The sequence below is a fragment of the Sus scrofa genome, chromosome 1, assembly GCF_000003025.6.
Source record: "Sus scrofa isolate TJ Tabasco breed Duroc chromosome 1, Sscrofa11.1, whole genome shotgun sequence".
NCBI classification, from domain to species: domain Eukaryota; kingdom Metazoa; phylum Chordata; class Mammalia; order Artiodactyla; family Suidae; genus Sus; species Sus scrofa.
Genome location: NC_010443.5, coordinates 95671489 through 95689664, shown reverse-complemented (window position 1 = coordinate 95689664; position 18176 = coordinate 95671489). Strand labels below are relative to the sequence as shown.

General features: G+C 43.1%; 1 protein-coding gene across 1 annotated transcript in view; it reads left to right on the top strand.

The window, feature by feature from the left end:
- The window catches only part of PSTPIP2 (proline-serine-threonine phosphatase interacting protein 2), a 96372-nt gene that overhangs the window by 38163 nt on the left and 40033 nt on the right, over positions 1-18176 (top strand). The window contains exon 2 of the mRNA XM_021092533.1: positions 3819-3919. Within this exon, the coding sequence (XP_020948192.1) occupies positions 3819-3919 (101 nt within the window). The remainder of the gene's footprint in view (positions 1-3818; positions 3920-18176) is intronic.

Below are 18176 nucleotides of genomic sequence, written 5' to 3'. Positions count from 1 at the left end.
CAAGGATCAGATCTGAGTTGCAGTTGTGATCTATACCCACAGCTGCTGCAGTGCTGATCATTTTAACTCACTATGCCTGGCTGGGAATCAAACCTGCATCCTGGCGCTACAGAGACACTGCCTATCCTGTTGCATGTACCACAGCAAGAATGCCCCACTTCCTTTTGACATGTACATTTTAAATTATTTTTGCTTCTTTAGCTTTATTTCCTCCTTATAGGAGAAGAGTGTTCAGTCTTTCATTGTTAAGTTGTTAGCTGTAGGTTTCTGTAGATGCCCTTTGTCAGCTTGAGGACATTGATAATTTGTATTTTTTCTTTCTGTCTCTCTTGTTTTTTGATCAACCCATGTATGGATTTACTGATTTTATTAAACTTTTCAGGGGACTAACTTTTGGTTTCATTAATTTTCTTTTTTTGGTTTTTTTTTTTTTTTGGTTCTTTCCGTAGTTCCGTAAAGTGAAGCTTAGATCATTAATTTTACAACCTTTTTTTTCTTTTCTAATGTTAACACTTGGAGCTACAAATTTCCTTATAAACAATGTTTTGCTGCATCTCAAAAATTTTGATGTGTTTTCTTTGGTATTAATTGGTTGGAAATATCTTCTGATTTCTCATGTGAATCTCAGTCATTTTAAAAGACTCAATTTAAATCTTATTTCTTCTCTTTTCTGATGGCCCTAGCCTATTTTCTCTTTTCTTCCTCATTCATTATATATTTTCTTAATGTAATCTTATATTCTGATTTAGTCTCTAATTTTCTTATGTGTACACATTTATTTTATGTCTGTGTCTTTTACTGACTCCAAGAACTCCATCCTATGCTAGGCTTGTGACCTTTTAAATACCTTGTCTGTAGGTGGCATACAATTAAGACATTTCTTAAGCATCATTATCATTAATGGAAGCTATTGTGGGTGACAAAGGTTGCGTATAATCCAGATATGCTTTATGAAGTTAACTGATTTTCAAAAAGATGCTAACACAAATTAATATATAATAAGAGCCAATGAAAGGAATCAGCATGAAACATTCTAGGTGTTCAGAAGAGGGAGAGGAGATTATAGGAAAAATTATTTGAAGAGGACTTCAGAGAGGACTTGGGCTTCGAATCAGCCCTGAAGCAGAGGTAGGGTTTATGTGAAGAGGAGAAGCTACCATTTCCACTTGGGGAAAAGTACATGCAAAGGTCCTGGGGTAGACGTGCACATTGCCCATTTGGTGGATAGGGGAGAGACCAGCATGGGAAAAGCTAGGGGAGAGAAGTCAGGGCTCAGTGAAGCAGGATATGTGAGCAGCATAGGAAGGAGTTTCCAGGCCAGATACCCACCACTTGACCATGGGCACACTTTGTTTCCTCTTAGAGGTTTCCTTTCATTTCTTGACGTTGGAGTCCAGTCATGCATCTGAAGCAGCAATTCTGGTTTTTTAAGCAATTCTGGCTAGGAGGCCTGGTGATTTGGTTTGTTTTCAGGAAACCCTGGTCTAGCTCCACCCTCCCTGCCCAGCTCAGAGTGTCCGCACCCTTCCTTAATTAAGAATAAGGAAACTACTATTTCCAAACAAGTATCATAAAACAGAGAACCCGAGTGTACTTCTCTGGGAAGACCAAAGCCCTCTGTCTACAAACCAACATTGACCTTTTGTACCCATTCATTCTCTCATTCACGCAGGAGTCTTTGTTTTTATCCTTCTTTTCTATTGCATCTGGCTGGGAGCACAACAGCCATTTTCACCCCACAGAATTTTACTCTAGGACTTTGGTGTGCATAATTTTTGGGGTGTATGTGTGTGTGTGCAGGAGTGTTTCAAGACTTGAGAGAAGCTGCAGGCCCTTGCAGTAGAGTGAGGACAGCAAGGCTACTCACGTGGGGGATCGCAAACAGCAAATTCAGAAGCTGAGCAGTCTGAGAGGGAGCGTTAGGGTTGCTCAGAGAAGGTATCCAGAAACCTTGGGGTTGCAGGGCTGGATTTGGATTCAGGAGGCATCCACTGAGTTACTGCTGAGCACTGCATTTCAGGACGCAGAAGTCTATTCTGCTGAGACAGAAGAGTGTGTGGGAGGCGGAGAATGAGGCTTTGGTAGAGGCTATTTTCTTAGGCTTCTGAAACCTAAACCTATGCTCAAACAATAGCCAGAACCTATAAAGTTAGGTGTATTTCTAACTTAGATTGATTCGTATGCCCATGTGTAAAATTTATTATACTTATTATTATTATTTTAAGGGCTGCACTTGCAGCATATGGAAGTTCCCAGGCTGGGGTCAGATAGGAGCTACATCTCCCGGCCTATGCCACAGCCATAGCAATGCGGGATCTGAGCCATGTCTGAGCCATGTCTGCAACACAGCTCACAGCAATGCCAGATCCTTAACCCACCGAGCGAGGCCAGGGATTGAACCCACATCCTCATGGATACTAGTTGGGTTCATCACTGCTGAGCCACAGTGGGAACTCTCAAATTTATTATGCTTATAATAATCCATTTTTTGAAATGCTCTGTGAGTTATGGCCAGGGAAGTTTCTAGATCCACATTGAAATCCGCCTCAGGACTTGGTTCTGCTGGGTCTTTTGGGCAACCCCATCTGCTCAGCCAGGCCAGGACGAGCAGCAGCAAATGCAAGAGAGAAGTTGTGCTTGTCCAGTGTCAGGGGCTGGGCAGAGAGGCATCTTCAGGAAGCCCCCATCCCACCCAGTGGCAAAGAAATACCTCCCTCACTGGACTGGGGGCTGGGCTGGGGCTGGGTGAGTTCAGAGCTCCCCAGGAGTCCCCCAGAGGAAGCCTAATCAACGTCCCTAAGGGAATGGAATCTGGATTAGACCATCTATTACATGCGCTCAGGGGGTAGAAACCAGAAAACTAGCTGCGCTAGGGGATACTTTAGGGGTTATTCTTTACAGCTGCTGGTTTATTCACTTGGGGACCTAGGGGGACTTTGATTTTTTATTTATTTATTTATCTATCTATTTGGCCACACCCACAGTATGTGGAAGTTCCTGGGCCAGGGATTGAACCTGCACCACAGCAGTGGCAATGCCAGACCCTTAACCCATGGTGGCACAAGGAAACTCCCTGATTTTGAAATATACTGCATCTGGGATGCTTTGGGAGTCTTAGGCAGCTTCCTCCAACCCCAGAGCACAGAGTAGAATAAAATAGGAATCAATGGCTAATTTAAAATTAAAAAAATTCCTTTCCCTCAAATTGGGGCCAGATGGTGAGGAGGCTGCTGGCTACTGGGCTCCCTTCTTACTACCATGGAATGCCGGCCCCTCTCTCCCTTTCCTGCAGTCTGGCTCATCGATGCCCTTGACCCTCAGATCAGGCTTCTTGACTGTGGAAGAGAGGTTGGGGTCAAGCTCTGTGACAAGTTGGAGGACATGATGAAAAACTGGGTAGCCCTGGTTAAAATGGACCAGTGACATGAATGAGTTTCCCTGGCAGGATGAAGGGTCATTTTTGCAGGGGGCTGAAGCAGGGCTTAGTTCCTGCTCCCTGCCTGGCCTGGTCAGGGCATGGTAGGGACCCAGGGAGGGGCCCTGAGCCCTGCCAGCTCCCTCAGCCATGTGCCTCTCCATTCTCTGTCACTTCCTTCCTGTGTTGTGGCCCTTTAGTTACATAATTTTAAAAACTTTTCTATAGCTACATGCGCTCTGAACTTCTTCTGTTTTGTCCTTTTTGGTCACACGTACCGTGGAGGTGTTTCAGAAACTCCCTATGGCCGGCTTGCCCATGTCCTGCCCTGTTCAGGCTTCAGGACTCAGGGCTGCTGTCACTGCTATGCCCCCCTCTGACGCAATGTTGTTTTTCTCACCAGAGTTCAGACATCCTCAGCACCATTGGCTACGACACCATCATCCAGCATCTCAACAATGGCCGCAAGAACTGCAAAGAGTTTGAAGACTTTTTAAAAGAAAGGTACATGCTGTTTCTCTCTGAAGACAGTGCGTGGATAAAACGCTCCCACACCGACAACGACAGTTTTCCGGGTTTTTCGTGTCTTTTTAGGGCTGTACCCTTGGTATGGTTTTATTTGTTTTTAGTGGTTCACAAGACCCGCTGCTGTACATTATGGAAAATACACAATAATTAAATACTAGCTTTGTCCCAAAGCTCTTTGAAACCTGTTTGAGAGAGAAGATTTATGGATGAAGGAGCAAACAAAATAAAATAAAATACTAAGTCATGTGATAACATGATACTGAAAGACCTCGGGAGAGGCGAGATTGTGGTTGTCTGGCAAAAGAGGGGCAGCTTCATGGAGAAGGAGATCCTTGAAGAGTCCCTCAACTTGAGGCTGAGGAGGCTTTGATCAGTGGAGGAACATCTAGATATCTATGGGGGGATGTCAAGCTGGGTCTGTGCAGTGACAGGGAGGCAGAGCCTGGTTCAGAGACCACTGAGCTGAGGGAGCAGTAGGAAGACGCAGGGGCAGGTCATGGCCCTCCAGAGGGTGGTCAGAATCAGGGGGCAGGGGGAGACTGTGGCATGGCTTAGAAGATTCCAGCCCCTCCCCTTCCTTCCCATCCCCTCCCCTCCCTGTATCGTCCCTTTCTTTCAAGATTAAAACAAATTCTGTATTTGGAGTTCCTGTTGTAGCTCAGCAGGTTAAGAACCCGACTTAAGTGTCTGTGCAGATGCAGGCTTTGCTCAGTGGGTTAAGGATCCAGCATTGCTGCAAGCTGCGGTGTAGGGCACAGATGTGGCTTGGATCTAGCTTTGCTGTGACTGTGACATAGGCTGGAGCTGCAGCTCTGATTTGACCCCTAGCCTGGGAACTTCCATATGCCGCAAATGCGGCCGTAAAAAGCAAAAAAACAAAACAAAACAAGACAAAAGAAAAACCCTCTATTTAATGGGGTAAGTTAGTTTTGTGGAATACTATTATTATTAGCCTGGAATACTCCACTTCCCAGTAATTCTGGATAAAGAGTGCTTTAGGGGGATTTTTAGCCAAAGATCTGGATTGTTGCCAGGATCCCAAATTGATGAACAGATTCTGTTTGTAAGGCAATGAGTGAGAGATTTGCAACTTGGAGACACAGACATCAAAGTGCTTTCAGTCAAATCTCTTTATTTTCTACTCAAGAGAACATGAGGTAACATCAAACTCATACTGGTTGCTCCTCTCTCCTGGAACTGTCTCAGAGGTCCAGGGGAGCTAAGCACTGTTGCATTGTGGGTCTCAGGAGGGGCAGACAGAGAGAGGTCTATCTGCTATCAGGCACCATAGAGCTGGTTGCTGCACCTCCTCCGTTGAGGGACCACCTCCCTCTTCTACCCCAGTTCACTGACATAGGTGACAAGTTTCTTCTCCAGTTAGGGCTTTTATAAATTTTCTCCTTGGGAGTGAAATAGCTTTGCTATATATCCGTAAAGGAGATATTGGCGAATGGCCAAAGCTTCTGCTACCCAGGCAGAAGGTACATCCCCTGACAGAATGGGGATGATAATGTAAATCAGTGATGGGAGTTCCCATCGTGGCGCAGTGGTTAACGAATCCGACTAGGAACCATGAGGTTGCGGTTCAGTCCCTGCCCTTGCTCAGTGGGTTAATGATCTGGCGTTGCCGTGAGCTGTGGTGTAGGTCGCAGATGCGGCTCGGATCCTGAGTTGCTGTGGCTCTGACGTAGGCTGGCGGCTACAGCTCCGATTGGACCCCTAGCCTGGGAACCTCCATATGCCGCAGGAGCGGCCCAAGAAATGGCAAAAAAAAAAAAAAAAAAAATCAGTGGTATCTCCATTTTTTTGAATGTAACCCTCAGTAAGAAATTCATTTTACACTGCCACCCAGTACATATATGCATAAAACAATAGTTTAAGAAGACATTACTACGCTATTATTTTATTCAATTCCACTTATTTAAAAACTGCTGGTCAGGGAGTCCCACTGTGACACAGTGGGTTAAGGGTGTGGTGTTGCCACTGCAGTGGTATAGGTTGTAGCTTTGGCTGGGATTTGATCCCTCGTTTTGGAACTTCTATATCCTTGGTTGTGGCCCCCAAAAACAAAAACAAAAACCCCCTGCTGGTCATAACTCATTGAATTAATTTATAGTTTGCAAGTGGGCCATGACCTACAGTTTGAATTACAAGTCCAAACAAAACTGAAAAGCTAAGATCCCACTTTTAAAATGTTTCACAAAAATATATGGGAAAAGGAGGAAATACATGAAAATTAAAGTTTTTTTTTTTTTTTTTTTTGGTTTTACTTTTTAGGGTTGTACCCGCAGCATATGGACAATCCCAGGCCTGGGGTCAAATGGGAGCTACAGCTGCCAGCCTACACCACAGCCACAGCAACCTGGGATCCAAGCCATGTCTGTGATCTACACCACAGCTCATAGCAATCCTGGATCCCTGGCCCACTGAGCAAGGCCAGGGATTGAACCTGCATACTCAGGGAGACGAGTTGGATTCGTTTCTGCTGCACCACAATGGGAACTCCAAGACTTTTTTTTTTTTTTTTAATGGGGCTGCACTTGCAGCATATGGAAGTTCCTTGGGCCAGGAGTCAAATTAGAGCTGGAACTGCAATCTATGCTGCAGCTCCCTGCAGTGCCAGATCCTTAACCCACTGATTGAGGCTAGGGATCAAACCCGCATCCTCACAGATACTGCGTCAGATCCCTAACCTACTTCATCAGAATGGGAACTCCCAAATGAAAGATTCTTAAATATTTATACTATATTTCTAGTATACTGTCATTTTTCTGCAGGAGCTTCATAGCAAAAGAAACCAGTCTCATGTTCTCTGATTTGGGGGAAGAATCTGCTGGCATCAGGTCAGAGGGTCAGATATGTATGCTCTGAGTGTGGGAACTGAGGCAGGCCCCTGTGTAAGTGGCCTGCCTGGCTTTGGGCTCCTTTCCTGCTGGTGTACTTGCCTGAAGGAGGCTGCTCCACTGAGGGCATGTGTCCTGTTCAGGGTTGACTTATGTGTGGAAGTGCAGTCCTCTTCAGGTTTGGCGGCAGAGATCCAGCCTTTCTTTTTGCTGTTGTGGGTGTGGGGTGCTTGTGGGACCTGGCACTCAGTTGGCTGAGTCTGGGCCATAGTCTGATATTGCTGAAATACCTTTCTTGGGTCTTGAGCATTATTCTACTGAGCTGCCATAAATTTGAGATGGTACCCTGACATATTTGCATTTCTATGGACTAGAGGAGAACTACACACAAGCCCTGGGCAAATATAACAGCAATCCGTCATGTATTATTTATTATTTTTGGTCATCAAAGGTCATTGCATTCACTTATAACATTTTTATGATGTGTAGCAGTTTTAGGACCTGCCCTCTCCCTCCACACCCCAGAGTATTGGAGTCCATTATGGGCCTTTCTGGAATTTCTGGCAGCTCAATCTGCCCAGGGCAGGGAGGTTAAAGGGGAGATACTGCACTTCCCAGGGAACCTCCCTTCCCCACCCCCTCCAGATGGATCAAGGACTGTGCCCCTCCATCCCCCTGCACCCCGCATGGTTTATCTCCGTTACAGAAACTAGAAAGCATTCTTTCCATCCCAGATGGATTGCAGTAAACCCATCTATGCCCATTTGAGGTGGGACAGAACAATCACTCAGGGTGAGGTGTAGCGTCACATGCTGCTCTAGAACAGGTGGAAGGCCACCTTTCTTGCACTGGTACTGCTGATCCCTGGGCCCTGTCTGTATGTGCTCTGTAGCTGAGCAGTCCCCAATAAGTTCTGGGCAACTTACTGTAACACAGCAAGTAAGGAACAAAACAGTAACAAAAAATCCATCAGGAAACAGTAAATTCGCCTACTTCACCTTCTGCAAAGATGAAATGGATGATGACAACCACAACCAACCTCTGAACAGTAGCACAAACAACCACATATTGAGCACTTGTTAGGTGCTGTGTTCAGTCAGAGCTTTGTCTCAGGATCTTTATTACAGTAATGTCGAGGTTTACACATCCCTTTGAAATATTCTCTTTGACATGCACCAACTACATAAAGTATTATTATTTCCATTCTGTCTTTGCATGAAAGTGTGGCTTTTTTTTTCTTTTTTAGGGCTGCACCTGCGGCACATGGAGGTTCCCAGGCTAGGGGTCGAATCATAGCTGTAGCTGCCGGCCCACACCACAGCCATAGCTATACCAGATCTGATTCACAGCTGCAACCTACCTGCAGCTGGTGGCATCACCAGGTCCTTAACCCACTGAGTGAGGCCAGGGATGGAACCCAGGTCCTTATGGAGATGAGTGGGGTTCTTAACCCACTGAGCTACAACGGGAACTCTGAAAGTGTTAACTGTTTATTTATTTATTTATTTATTTTTTGTTGCCTATTTTTTTTTTAAGAAAGTGTAACTTTTTAAACGAGATTGGATAAGTGATTTCCCACAGGAACCTAGAAAGTGACAGAGTCCATAACAGCTCCAGAAGCATCTCACACAGACCAGGTGTTGATGACTCATGGACTGTGGGCAGAAGGGGAGTTGACTTTCTGGAAGGAGGAGCTTGTTCCCAGCACGGAGATATTCTCTTCTTCCCCTTTCTTTCTGTTTCATGTTCTCCCTCAACACACCCATTCTATCTGTTCCAGCCCGACAGGTTTATTAGTGACCAAGCTTTGCATGTTCCTGCCTCTGTGTCTTTACTCCATTATTTCCTCACCTGGAATATCCTCCTTTCTCATCAAAGTAAATTCTCCCCATCCTTCCAGCTCCAGGTCCAATTTTTCTTTCCTCTTCTGATTTTTTTTTTTCTTTAAAAGAAGCATTCAGGGAGTTCCCGTTGTGATGCAGAGGAAATGAATCCGACTAGGAACTGTGAGGTTGCTTAACGGGTTCGATCCCTGGCCTCGTTCAGTGGGTTGAGGATCCGGTGTTGCTGTGAGCTGTGGTGTAGGTCACAGATACAGTTTGGATTTGGTGTTGCTGTGACTCTGGCGTAGGCTGGCAGCAACAGCTCTGATTCAACCCCTAGCCTGGGAACCTCCATATGCCGCAGGTGTGGCCCTAAAAAGACAAAAAACAAAACAAAACAAAACAAAAAGAAGCATTCTGCATAGCACTCCAGCCTGATGTCTTTCACTAGTTAACAATTAAAATGAGCCTCTCTTATCACTGGTAGCCCAAACCCATGGACTCTCCTGCCCCTGGAACCCCAGGTGGTGTTAGACATTACATACTGAGCTCCTGATATGAGCAGGAAATAAGAAATATTAAAAAATGAGGATAATCATACTGCAGAGGGTAGCTAATGAGACTATATTAATTATATTTATATATATAATTATATTAATAGCTGCCATTTATCAAAGGCTTACTGGATACAAGCTATCCTGTGATTTGCATATATTATGTCATTTAATTCCCATAATAACCCTGTATGGCAAGTTTTATATCCTTATTTTATTTTAATTTAATTTAATTTAATTTTATTTTTTGTCTTTTCTAGGACCACACCCGCAGCATATGGAGGTTCCAGGCTAAAGGCCTAATCAGAGCCGTAGCTGCCAGCCTATGCCACAGCCACAGCAACTTGGGATCCAAGCCGCGTCTGTGACCTATACCGCAGCTCACGGCAACTCTGGATCCTTAACCCACTGACTGAGGCCAGGGATTGAACCTGCAACCTCATGGTTCTTGTCGGATTCGTTAACCACTGAGCCACGACGGGATCTCCCTTATCCTTATTTTATAATTGAAGGAAATGAGGTTCAGAGAGGTTAGGTAACTTACCTAAAATCAGATAGGTAGTAAGGGATAGCTCTGGTTTCAGGCCTAGGAAAGGTGGCCCCTGGAATCTGTGCTTTTAACTACAGCTGCTTAGTACAGTACCTGATACATGATACGTGGTGGGTAAATGGTGCCCATTATAAATATTGATATGGAGTTCCCATCATGGCGCAGCAGAAGCGAATCCGACTAGGGACCATGAGGTTGTGGGTTCTACTCCTGGCCTCAATCAGTGGGTTAAGGATCTGGAGTTGCCATGAGCAGTGGTGCAGCCAGGTCGCAGATGTGGCTCAGATCTGGTGTTGCTGTGGCTGTGATTTAGGCCAGCAGCTGTAGCTCCGATTAAACCCCTAGCCTGGGAACCTCCATATGCCATGGGCGGGCACGGCCCTAAAAAGACAAAAGACAAAAACAACCCCCCCAACCCAAAGAACCCAAATTGTTGTTATATTAAGACTAGAAGGTAGGTAGGGAATATATATTAGCTCCATTTTACCAATGAGAAAGCTGAGGTTGACTGAAGGTTTAAATTACCTGCCCAAATTACAAAAGGAGTAAGTAGTAGATGCAAGACTTTTTGTCCCCATGTCTAATGATTTTTCCACTTTAATAATTTCCTAAGAAGGCTGGATATATTCTCTGAAAGGAGGTTTTTTGCCAGGGATTTGGTGGCCAGATCAGCTCTTTTAATTGTGTGTTGCCACATGATCCTGAGTAGGGAGGAGAGACGTGTGCTTGTGGAATCCCTTTATGCTTGCAGGTTAGTGGCTCCACCGATGGACTGGGGGATCCCCAGAGCCAGTGCTTTTCCCATAAGCTCCTGTACTCCCATTGTTCCTTTGTAGGGAGAAGTCAACCCATCCTGGTTACAGCTTTCCTTCTGGGATACTCACTGGTGGCTCTGCGGGTTAAGGACCCGGCATTGTCATTGCAGCGGCTCAGGTCACTGCATGACACAGGTTCCATCCCTGGCCTGGAAACTTCCACATGCCGTGGGTGAGGGTTTAAAAAAAAGAGAGAGAGAATGGCAGATTGCCCAGGTGGGAGTAACAGATTCCCTTAGTCATTAGCACCTTGTGGTCAAGTTGCAGTCAAGCCATTATGTACTATATGTGTTTCCTCAGGCTGCTGTAGCACATTGCCACAAACTGACAAGCTTAAGACAACAGAAATTTATTCTCTTGGGAGTTCCCGTCGTGGCTTGGCGATAATGAATCCTACTGGGATCCATAAGGATTTGGATTTGATCCCTGGCCTCATTCATTGGGTTAAGGATCCGGCATTGCTGTGAGCTGCAGGGTAGGTCGGAGACACAGCTCAGATCCCATGCTGCTGTGGCTGTGGTGTAGGCTGGCAGCTATAGCTCCGATTCAACCCCTAGCCTAGGAACTTCCGTATGCTGCAAATGTGGCCCTACACAGCAAAAAAGAAGAAGGAGAAGGAGAATGAGAAGAAGAATAGGAAGAAGAAGAAATTTATTCTCTCATAGTTCTCAAGGCCAAAGGTCCAAAATCAAGATCTACAGGATTGTGCTCTCATGGGCTCTAGGAGAGAGTCTGTTCCATGTCTTCTTTTTCTTAATTTCCAGTGCTGCTGCCAATCCTTGGGGTTTCTTGGTTTGAAACTGCTGACAGCTGCTGGCCATAGCCATAGCAACTCCAGATCCGAGCCCCATCTCTGACCTATACCACAGCTCATGGCAACACTGAATCCTCATGGATGCTAGTTGGGTTTGTTAATCACTGAGCCACAATGGGAACTTCTCCATCTCTTCTTCTATCATCATGTGGCACTCTTCTCCCATGACTTCAGAGCATCTTTATATTGGATTAAGGGTCCCTCCAAATTCAGTGTAACCTCAACTGATCATATCTGCAGGGACCCAAGTTCCAAATAAAGTCATACTCTGAGTTACTCCTGGGGTTAGACTTCAGTATATTTGGGAGGGTTGTGGGGGGCACAAATCAGCCCATAACATATACTGGAATGGGCTGGAAGCTGAGAGCTATATGGGAAATAGAGACTGGGATGAGAGTCCAGACACCTGGGTCTTCAGGTCCAAGCTTCCTCGTAGCCAGTGGTGATATTAATCAAGACCTTTTTTGGTGTCACTTTCCTCCTCTATAAAGTGCATGGGATTGTATTAGATATTCTGTAAGATCTCCTCTGGATCTAATAATATGGTTCCTTTCAAGGCATTTATAATTCAGTCGAGAGGCTGTGAGCGACATCTGTGGTAAAAATGAGCAAGATATTTAAGTGTCAGCCTCCCCCCACCCCCTCTTTTTTGCTGCCCCCATGGCATATGGATATTCTTAGGGCAGGGATTGAATCCAAGCTGCAGCTGTGACCTATGCCAAAGTGGCAGCAATGCTGGATCCTTAACCCACTGTGCCAGGGTGGGGATCGCATCTGTGCTTCCACAGAAACAAGCCAGATCATTAACCCTCTGTGCTGCAGCAGGAACTCTGAAGTGTCAGGTTTTATAGCAGAAAAACTTCAATTCATCTGACTTTGGGGCTGCAAGGAGCACTGGATTGAGGATCATCTGAGGCTGCTTTCAGGGCTTATGGAAAAGATCAAATCTGACAATATTTGCAGTGGATCAGTGACCTGGAAATAGCGTAGGGATTATTCCTGGTCTGGGAATTTGAACAGGGGGCAGTAAAAGTGAGCTGAAATAGTCAAGGAGGACTTTTTTTTAATCACATCTGTAGTTGTATAATGATCATCACAATCCAATTTCACAGGATTTCCATCCCACAACCCAACACCCCCTCCACCCCCCAAGGAGGACTTGTGAAGAAAGTGTAGCCAGCTAAGTGCCTCCAGCAGTCTTCCCTCTTCTGTCACTTGTACTATTTGGTACATATTCATTAGGGCCCTTGTTACACAGTAGCAAAATGAAAGTATTGGTTTGCATTCCCCCTTGTCCCTTACCTATGAGCTCCTCTAGGCAGGCCTCATATTTCAGTCATGTCTATGTTCTCTTAATGTGATGCCTGGCTCATGGTCAAAGTTCAGTAAATGACAAATTGAAGAGCAGATGAGAGGGAAAATTTGGATAGATGGTAAAAAGTGATCTAGGTAAAGGCCTACTTATTCAGTGGTGATTTTGCATAGTCCTAGTGGTTCCTTCATTGGCTATAGGTCTCTGGATTCCATGGGTTCCCATTTCTCAATCTTGTGGTTGTTCCCCTGCTTTCATGAGGATGAGGTTGTAGTTTCACTTTTATCAAACTCCTTCTTTTCTCCAAAGAGCATGCCATTGTGCTTGCCGAAAACTAAAAAAGATTGTTAAGGGAGCTTAATGGATATAATTCTGAAAGGATAAAATACATGTTCTCTCTCTCTCTATATATATATACATACACATATACATATACATATATATACATATACATATATACATATATATATATAAACAGAAAATAGCTTTAACATCTTTTTTTTTGTTTTTGCCATGACATGCAAAGGCTTGTTGTGGGATTGCAGTTCCTAGACAAGGGGTTGAACCTGGGCTGCAACAATGAAGGCACTGAATCCTAACCACTAAACCATTAGGGAACACCCCTTAACATCTTTTTATGTGTAAAAATATTAAATATTTACTGTAGAGCATCATAATTTTTATAGATACAGTGAACAGAGATTCTGAAAGTAGAAATAGTTTCTAGGGAGTTAAAGTGCATTCTTTCTTAGAACTAGAGTCAGTTTCAGGTGTGTTTCATTTTACATTATCTGGAGTTGGCAAAAGCTTTAGAAATGGAATCTTAGAGTACAGGCCCAAGGAAAAACAGGATTCTTGCTCCAATTGTGGTAGGGAGGAGAAGGCAGTGTGTAAGACTGGAAGGGCATGAAGAATGATTCACTCTCATGGTGTCTGAGAAAATAGAGTTGCCCACCATATAAGGAGCAAGGTGAACCCTAATGACACAAGAGCCGTGCAAAAGTATCTCAGCCAAAAAAAAAAAAAAAAAAAAAAAAAAAAGAGAGGAAGACAGAAAGTCAAAACAGGCAGAAGAGGAGTTTCCATTGTGGCTCTGAGGTAATGAACCCAAATAGGATCCATGAGGATACAGGTTCGATCCCTAGCCTTGATCAGTAGGTTAAGGATCTGGTGTGGCCGTGAGCTGTGGTGTAGGTCACAGACGCGGCTTGTATCTGGTGTTGCTGTGGCTGTGGTATAGGCTGGCAGCTGTAGCTCCGATTGGACCCCTAGCCTGGGAACTTCCATATGCTGCACCTGTGGTCCTAAAAAGCAAGAAAAAAAAGTTATCAAAGAAATAATCCAGGAAAAATTTAATGAAATGGAGAAGAACTAAACATATCTGAAGGGCACATGCTATAAAACCAGGAACCATTGATACACAGTAATCAGTATTGATTATGATTACATAAGAATCAACATTAACATACATCCTGGTTAAATTATTGAATTAAAGAAAGAATACTTCAAATGTCTAGGAAGGAAAAAAACCAAGTTTTCCAAACAGGAATGAGCAGCGGGGAATCAGGAGGGCCTCAGGCATCGCTTCTCTTCAAAGGCAGAAACCGATGGAACAAGTTTGGCAGAGTTCAGTGAGGGAAGGTTTAAGAACATTTATTATACCAGTGAGGTTGTCGTTCAGATATAAAGGCCACAGGTATATGGTCTCAAGTATGAAAGAACTCAGGACAGACTGGTACCCTCCCTTCCCTTGAGCCATTTTGGCAAAAGATCTCAAAGTGATGAAATTTAGTCAAGCAAGAAATGAACCAAAATACAAATCTTTGGGATGGAAAAGCTAGGGTCACAGGACTGGTGGTGAACATCCCATCAATTTTAATAAAAAGTTAAGGCTAAACCACTGGGGGACTTGTGATTGGAGAAAAGCATGTGTTGTAGACACAAATGAAGTAAAAAATAGTGTAAACAACATTGAGGAAGAGGTGGGAGTGCAATAGTGCTGTCTCACCCTTTCACAGAGTGCTGTCAGACTTCTGAAACTGGTCATGAAAATGTTTTAATTTCTTAATCACCTCACTTATTTTCGTAAAATCTTTTTAGATTTAGAAGGCTCTTTTGGGAATTAATATTTCCTGTGATAAAGAAACAATTATTGGAAATTCAGCAATTCCTTTGGCTTCACTTTGGTTTCCTTTTCTGTGAAATTTAAATAAAATCAGGCTTAATGTTTATTTTTATTTAATTCATTTATTCACTTTTAAATGTGAGAATGATTTCTATTTATTTATTTATTTGGCAGCTCCCTTGGCACGACAGACGTTCCTAGGCCAGGGATGGAACACAAGCCACAGCAGTGACAATGACAATTCCTTAACCACTAGGCCACCAGTGAACTCCACCTTATTCTTAAATAGTTTGTTGAATAGGGCCTCATTTTTAAAAAATTACTCATGCCTGTCTGACTGTCTATCCATCTTGTCTGTATATCTGCATAAAGAAATGTCCATTACAATCATCACCAGATGGTTTTTTTTGTTTGTTTTTTTTTTTTTTTTTTGCTTTTTAGGGTCACACCCACGACACATGGGTGTTCCCAGGCTCGGGGTTGAATTGGAGCTGTAGCCACTGGCCTACACCACAGTCACAGCAATGCCAGATCTGAGCCACATCTGTGATCTACACCACAGCTCACGGCAATGCTGGATCCTTAACCCACTGAGGGAGGCCAGGGATCAAACCTGCATCCTCCTGGATGCTACTCAGATTCATTTCCACTGAGCCACAGCAGGAACTCCACCAGATGTTAATACTAATTATTTTTAGCTGGTGGAATTTTGGACACTTTGTTTCTTTCTTTTTTGTATTTTTCTTTTTGCTTATTTTTTTTGAATAATGAGCATGTATCATTTAAATAAAATGAATAAGGTCGTTATTTAGAAAAGACAAATGAGAGTGGGAGAAACTTTATAACATGTAAGGTAAATATTAATATTCATAATATATAAAGAACTTCTATGAAATAATAGGAAAAAGAACACTCAGTTAAAAATTGGGGGAGTTCCCGTCATGGCTCAGTGGTTAATGAATCCGACTAGGAACCATGAGGTTGCGGGTTCGATCCCTGGCCTTGATCAGTGGGTTAAGGATCTGGCGTTGCTGTGAGATGTGGTGTAGGCCAAAGACATGGCTCAAATCCTGCGTTGCTGCAGCTCTGGTGTAGGCCAGGCAGCTATAGCTCCGATTCGACCCCTAGGCTGGAAACCTCCATATGCCATGGGAGCAGCCCAAGAAATGGCAAAAAAAAAAAAAAAAAAAAGGACAAAAAAAATTGGGATGATATGAATATGTAACTCATAGAAGATGTACAAATATCCAATAAATATATAAAATGTATAATCACACTAGAAATTAAGGAAAAGCAAATTAAAATGAGGGATTTAAAAAAAAAATCTTTATCACCAGACTGGTAACAATTAAAAAGGACTAGTGAAATTCCCTGGTGGCCTAGTGGGTTAAGAATCTGACATTGTCACTAGTGTGGCTTGGGTCACTGCTATGGCTCGGGTTTGATCCCTGGCCTGGAGATTCCACATGCCACAAGTGTGGCTGAAACAATAATAAAAATAAAATAGACATTAAAAAAAATAAAAGGACGGGTCATATCCAGTGGGTCAAGTTTCCTGGGAATGGGAGCTCTAACACACTTTTGATGGAATATAAATTGAGCAGGTTTTTTGGAAGGCAATTTGGCACTGTTTTCCAGAATTTAAAACACATATTCCTCTGATTTAGTGAATCCACTTTCCCAGAGGCTCTGGCCTAGAGAAACACTCTCAGAGGTGCCCATGAATATCTGTCAGAGGATGTTCATTTAGCGCTCTTTTTTTTTTTTTTTTGGCAGGAGTGAAAAGCAAATAGGGTGACCCTGAGCTATGGAAAACTCTGAATTGTTATTATTATTATTATTTTTAATGGCTGCACCTGTGACATATGGAAGTTCCTAGGCCAGGGGTCAAATTGGAGCCACAACTGCCAACCTACGCCACAGTCACAGCATGCTGGATCTGCCATCCTTGTGGCAACCCCGGGTCATTTAACCCACTGAGCAAGGCCAGGGATGGAACCCGAATCCTCATGGATCACAGTCATATTCTTAACCCGCTGGGCCACAGTGGAACTCCTGGAAAACTTTGAATTATGTATACAGTGGTAAGGAAAAGAGCTATATGACGCATTTATTACTTGTTGAAAAACAGAACAGCAAATAATAGAATGACCTCAATTACGTACCCATTAAAAATCATGTACATGTGAGATATAGGTATGAAAATGCAGAGAAAGGACTGGAAAGATACATACCAAGCTTAGCAGTGGCTCCCCCTCAGAAGAGGAGTGGGGCTGAGGGAGAACGTGAAGGAGGACTTTCATGTTTTACTCCGTATGACTCTGTGTTGTTTGAATCTTTTGCAGTGAGAATGTATTCATTTTTATATTTAAAATTTTTTTGGAATATAGTTGACTTACCATATTGTGTTAGTTTCAGGTATACAGCAAAGTGGATCAGTTATATGTGTATGTATATCCATTCCCTTTCAGATTCTTTTCCCATATAGGTCACTAGAGAGTATTGAGTAGATTTCCCTGTGCTATACAGTAGGTCCTTGCTATTCATCCATTCCATATATAGCAGTGTGTATATGTCAATCCAACCTTCCAATTTATCCCTCCCCCAAATTTTCCCCTTTGGTAAGTTTGGTTTCAAAATCTTTGAGTCTGTTTCTGTTTTGTGAATAGGTTGTTTTGTATCATTTTTATTAGATTACACATATTAGTGATCTCATATGATATTCATCTTTGTCTGTCTTACTTTACTCAGTATGATAACCTCTAGGTCCATTCATGATGCTGCAAGTGGCATTATTTTGTTCTTTTTTATGGCTGAGGAATATTCCATTGTATATATGTACCACATTTTCTTTATCCATTCCTCTGTTGATGGACGTTTAGGTTGCTTCCATGTCTTGGCTATTGTAAATAGTGCTAAAATGAACATTGGGGTGCATGTATCTTTTGGAATTAAGATTTTCTCTGGATCTATGCCCAGGAGTGGAATTGCTGAATCAAATGGAAGTTCTATTTTTAGTTTTTTAAAGGAATCTCCATATTGGTCTCCATAGTGGTTACACCAGTTTACATTCCTACCAACAGTGTAGGAGGGTTCCCTTTTCTTCACACCCTCTCCTGCTTTATTGTTTGTACACTTTTTGATGATGGCCATTCTGACTGGTTTAGGTGATACCTCTAGTAGTTTTGATTTGCATTTCTCCAATAATAAGTCTTATCAAGCATCTTTTCATGTAAATGTTGACCATCTGTCTGTCTTCTTTGGAGAAATATCTGTTTAGATCTTCTGACCATGTTTTGATTGGGTTATTTGTTTTTTTGATATAAAGCTGTATGATATGTTTATATATTTTGGAGATTAATCCCTTGTTGGTCACTTTGTTTGCAAAGATTTTCTC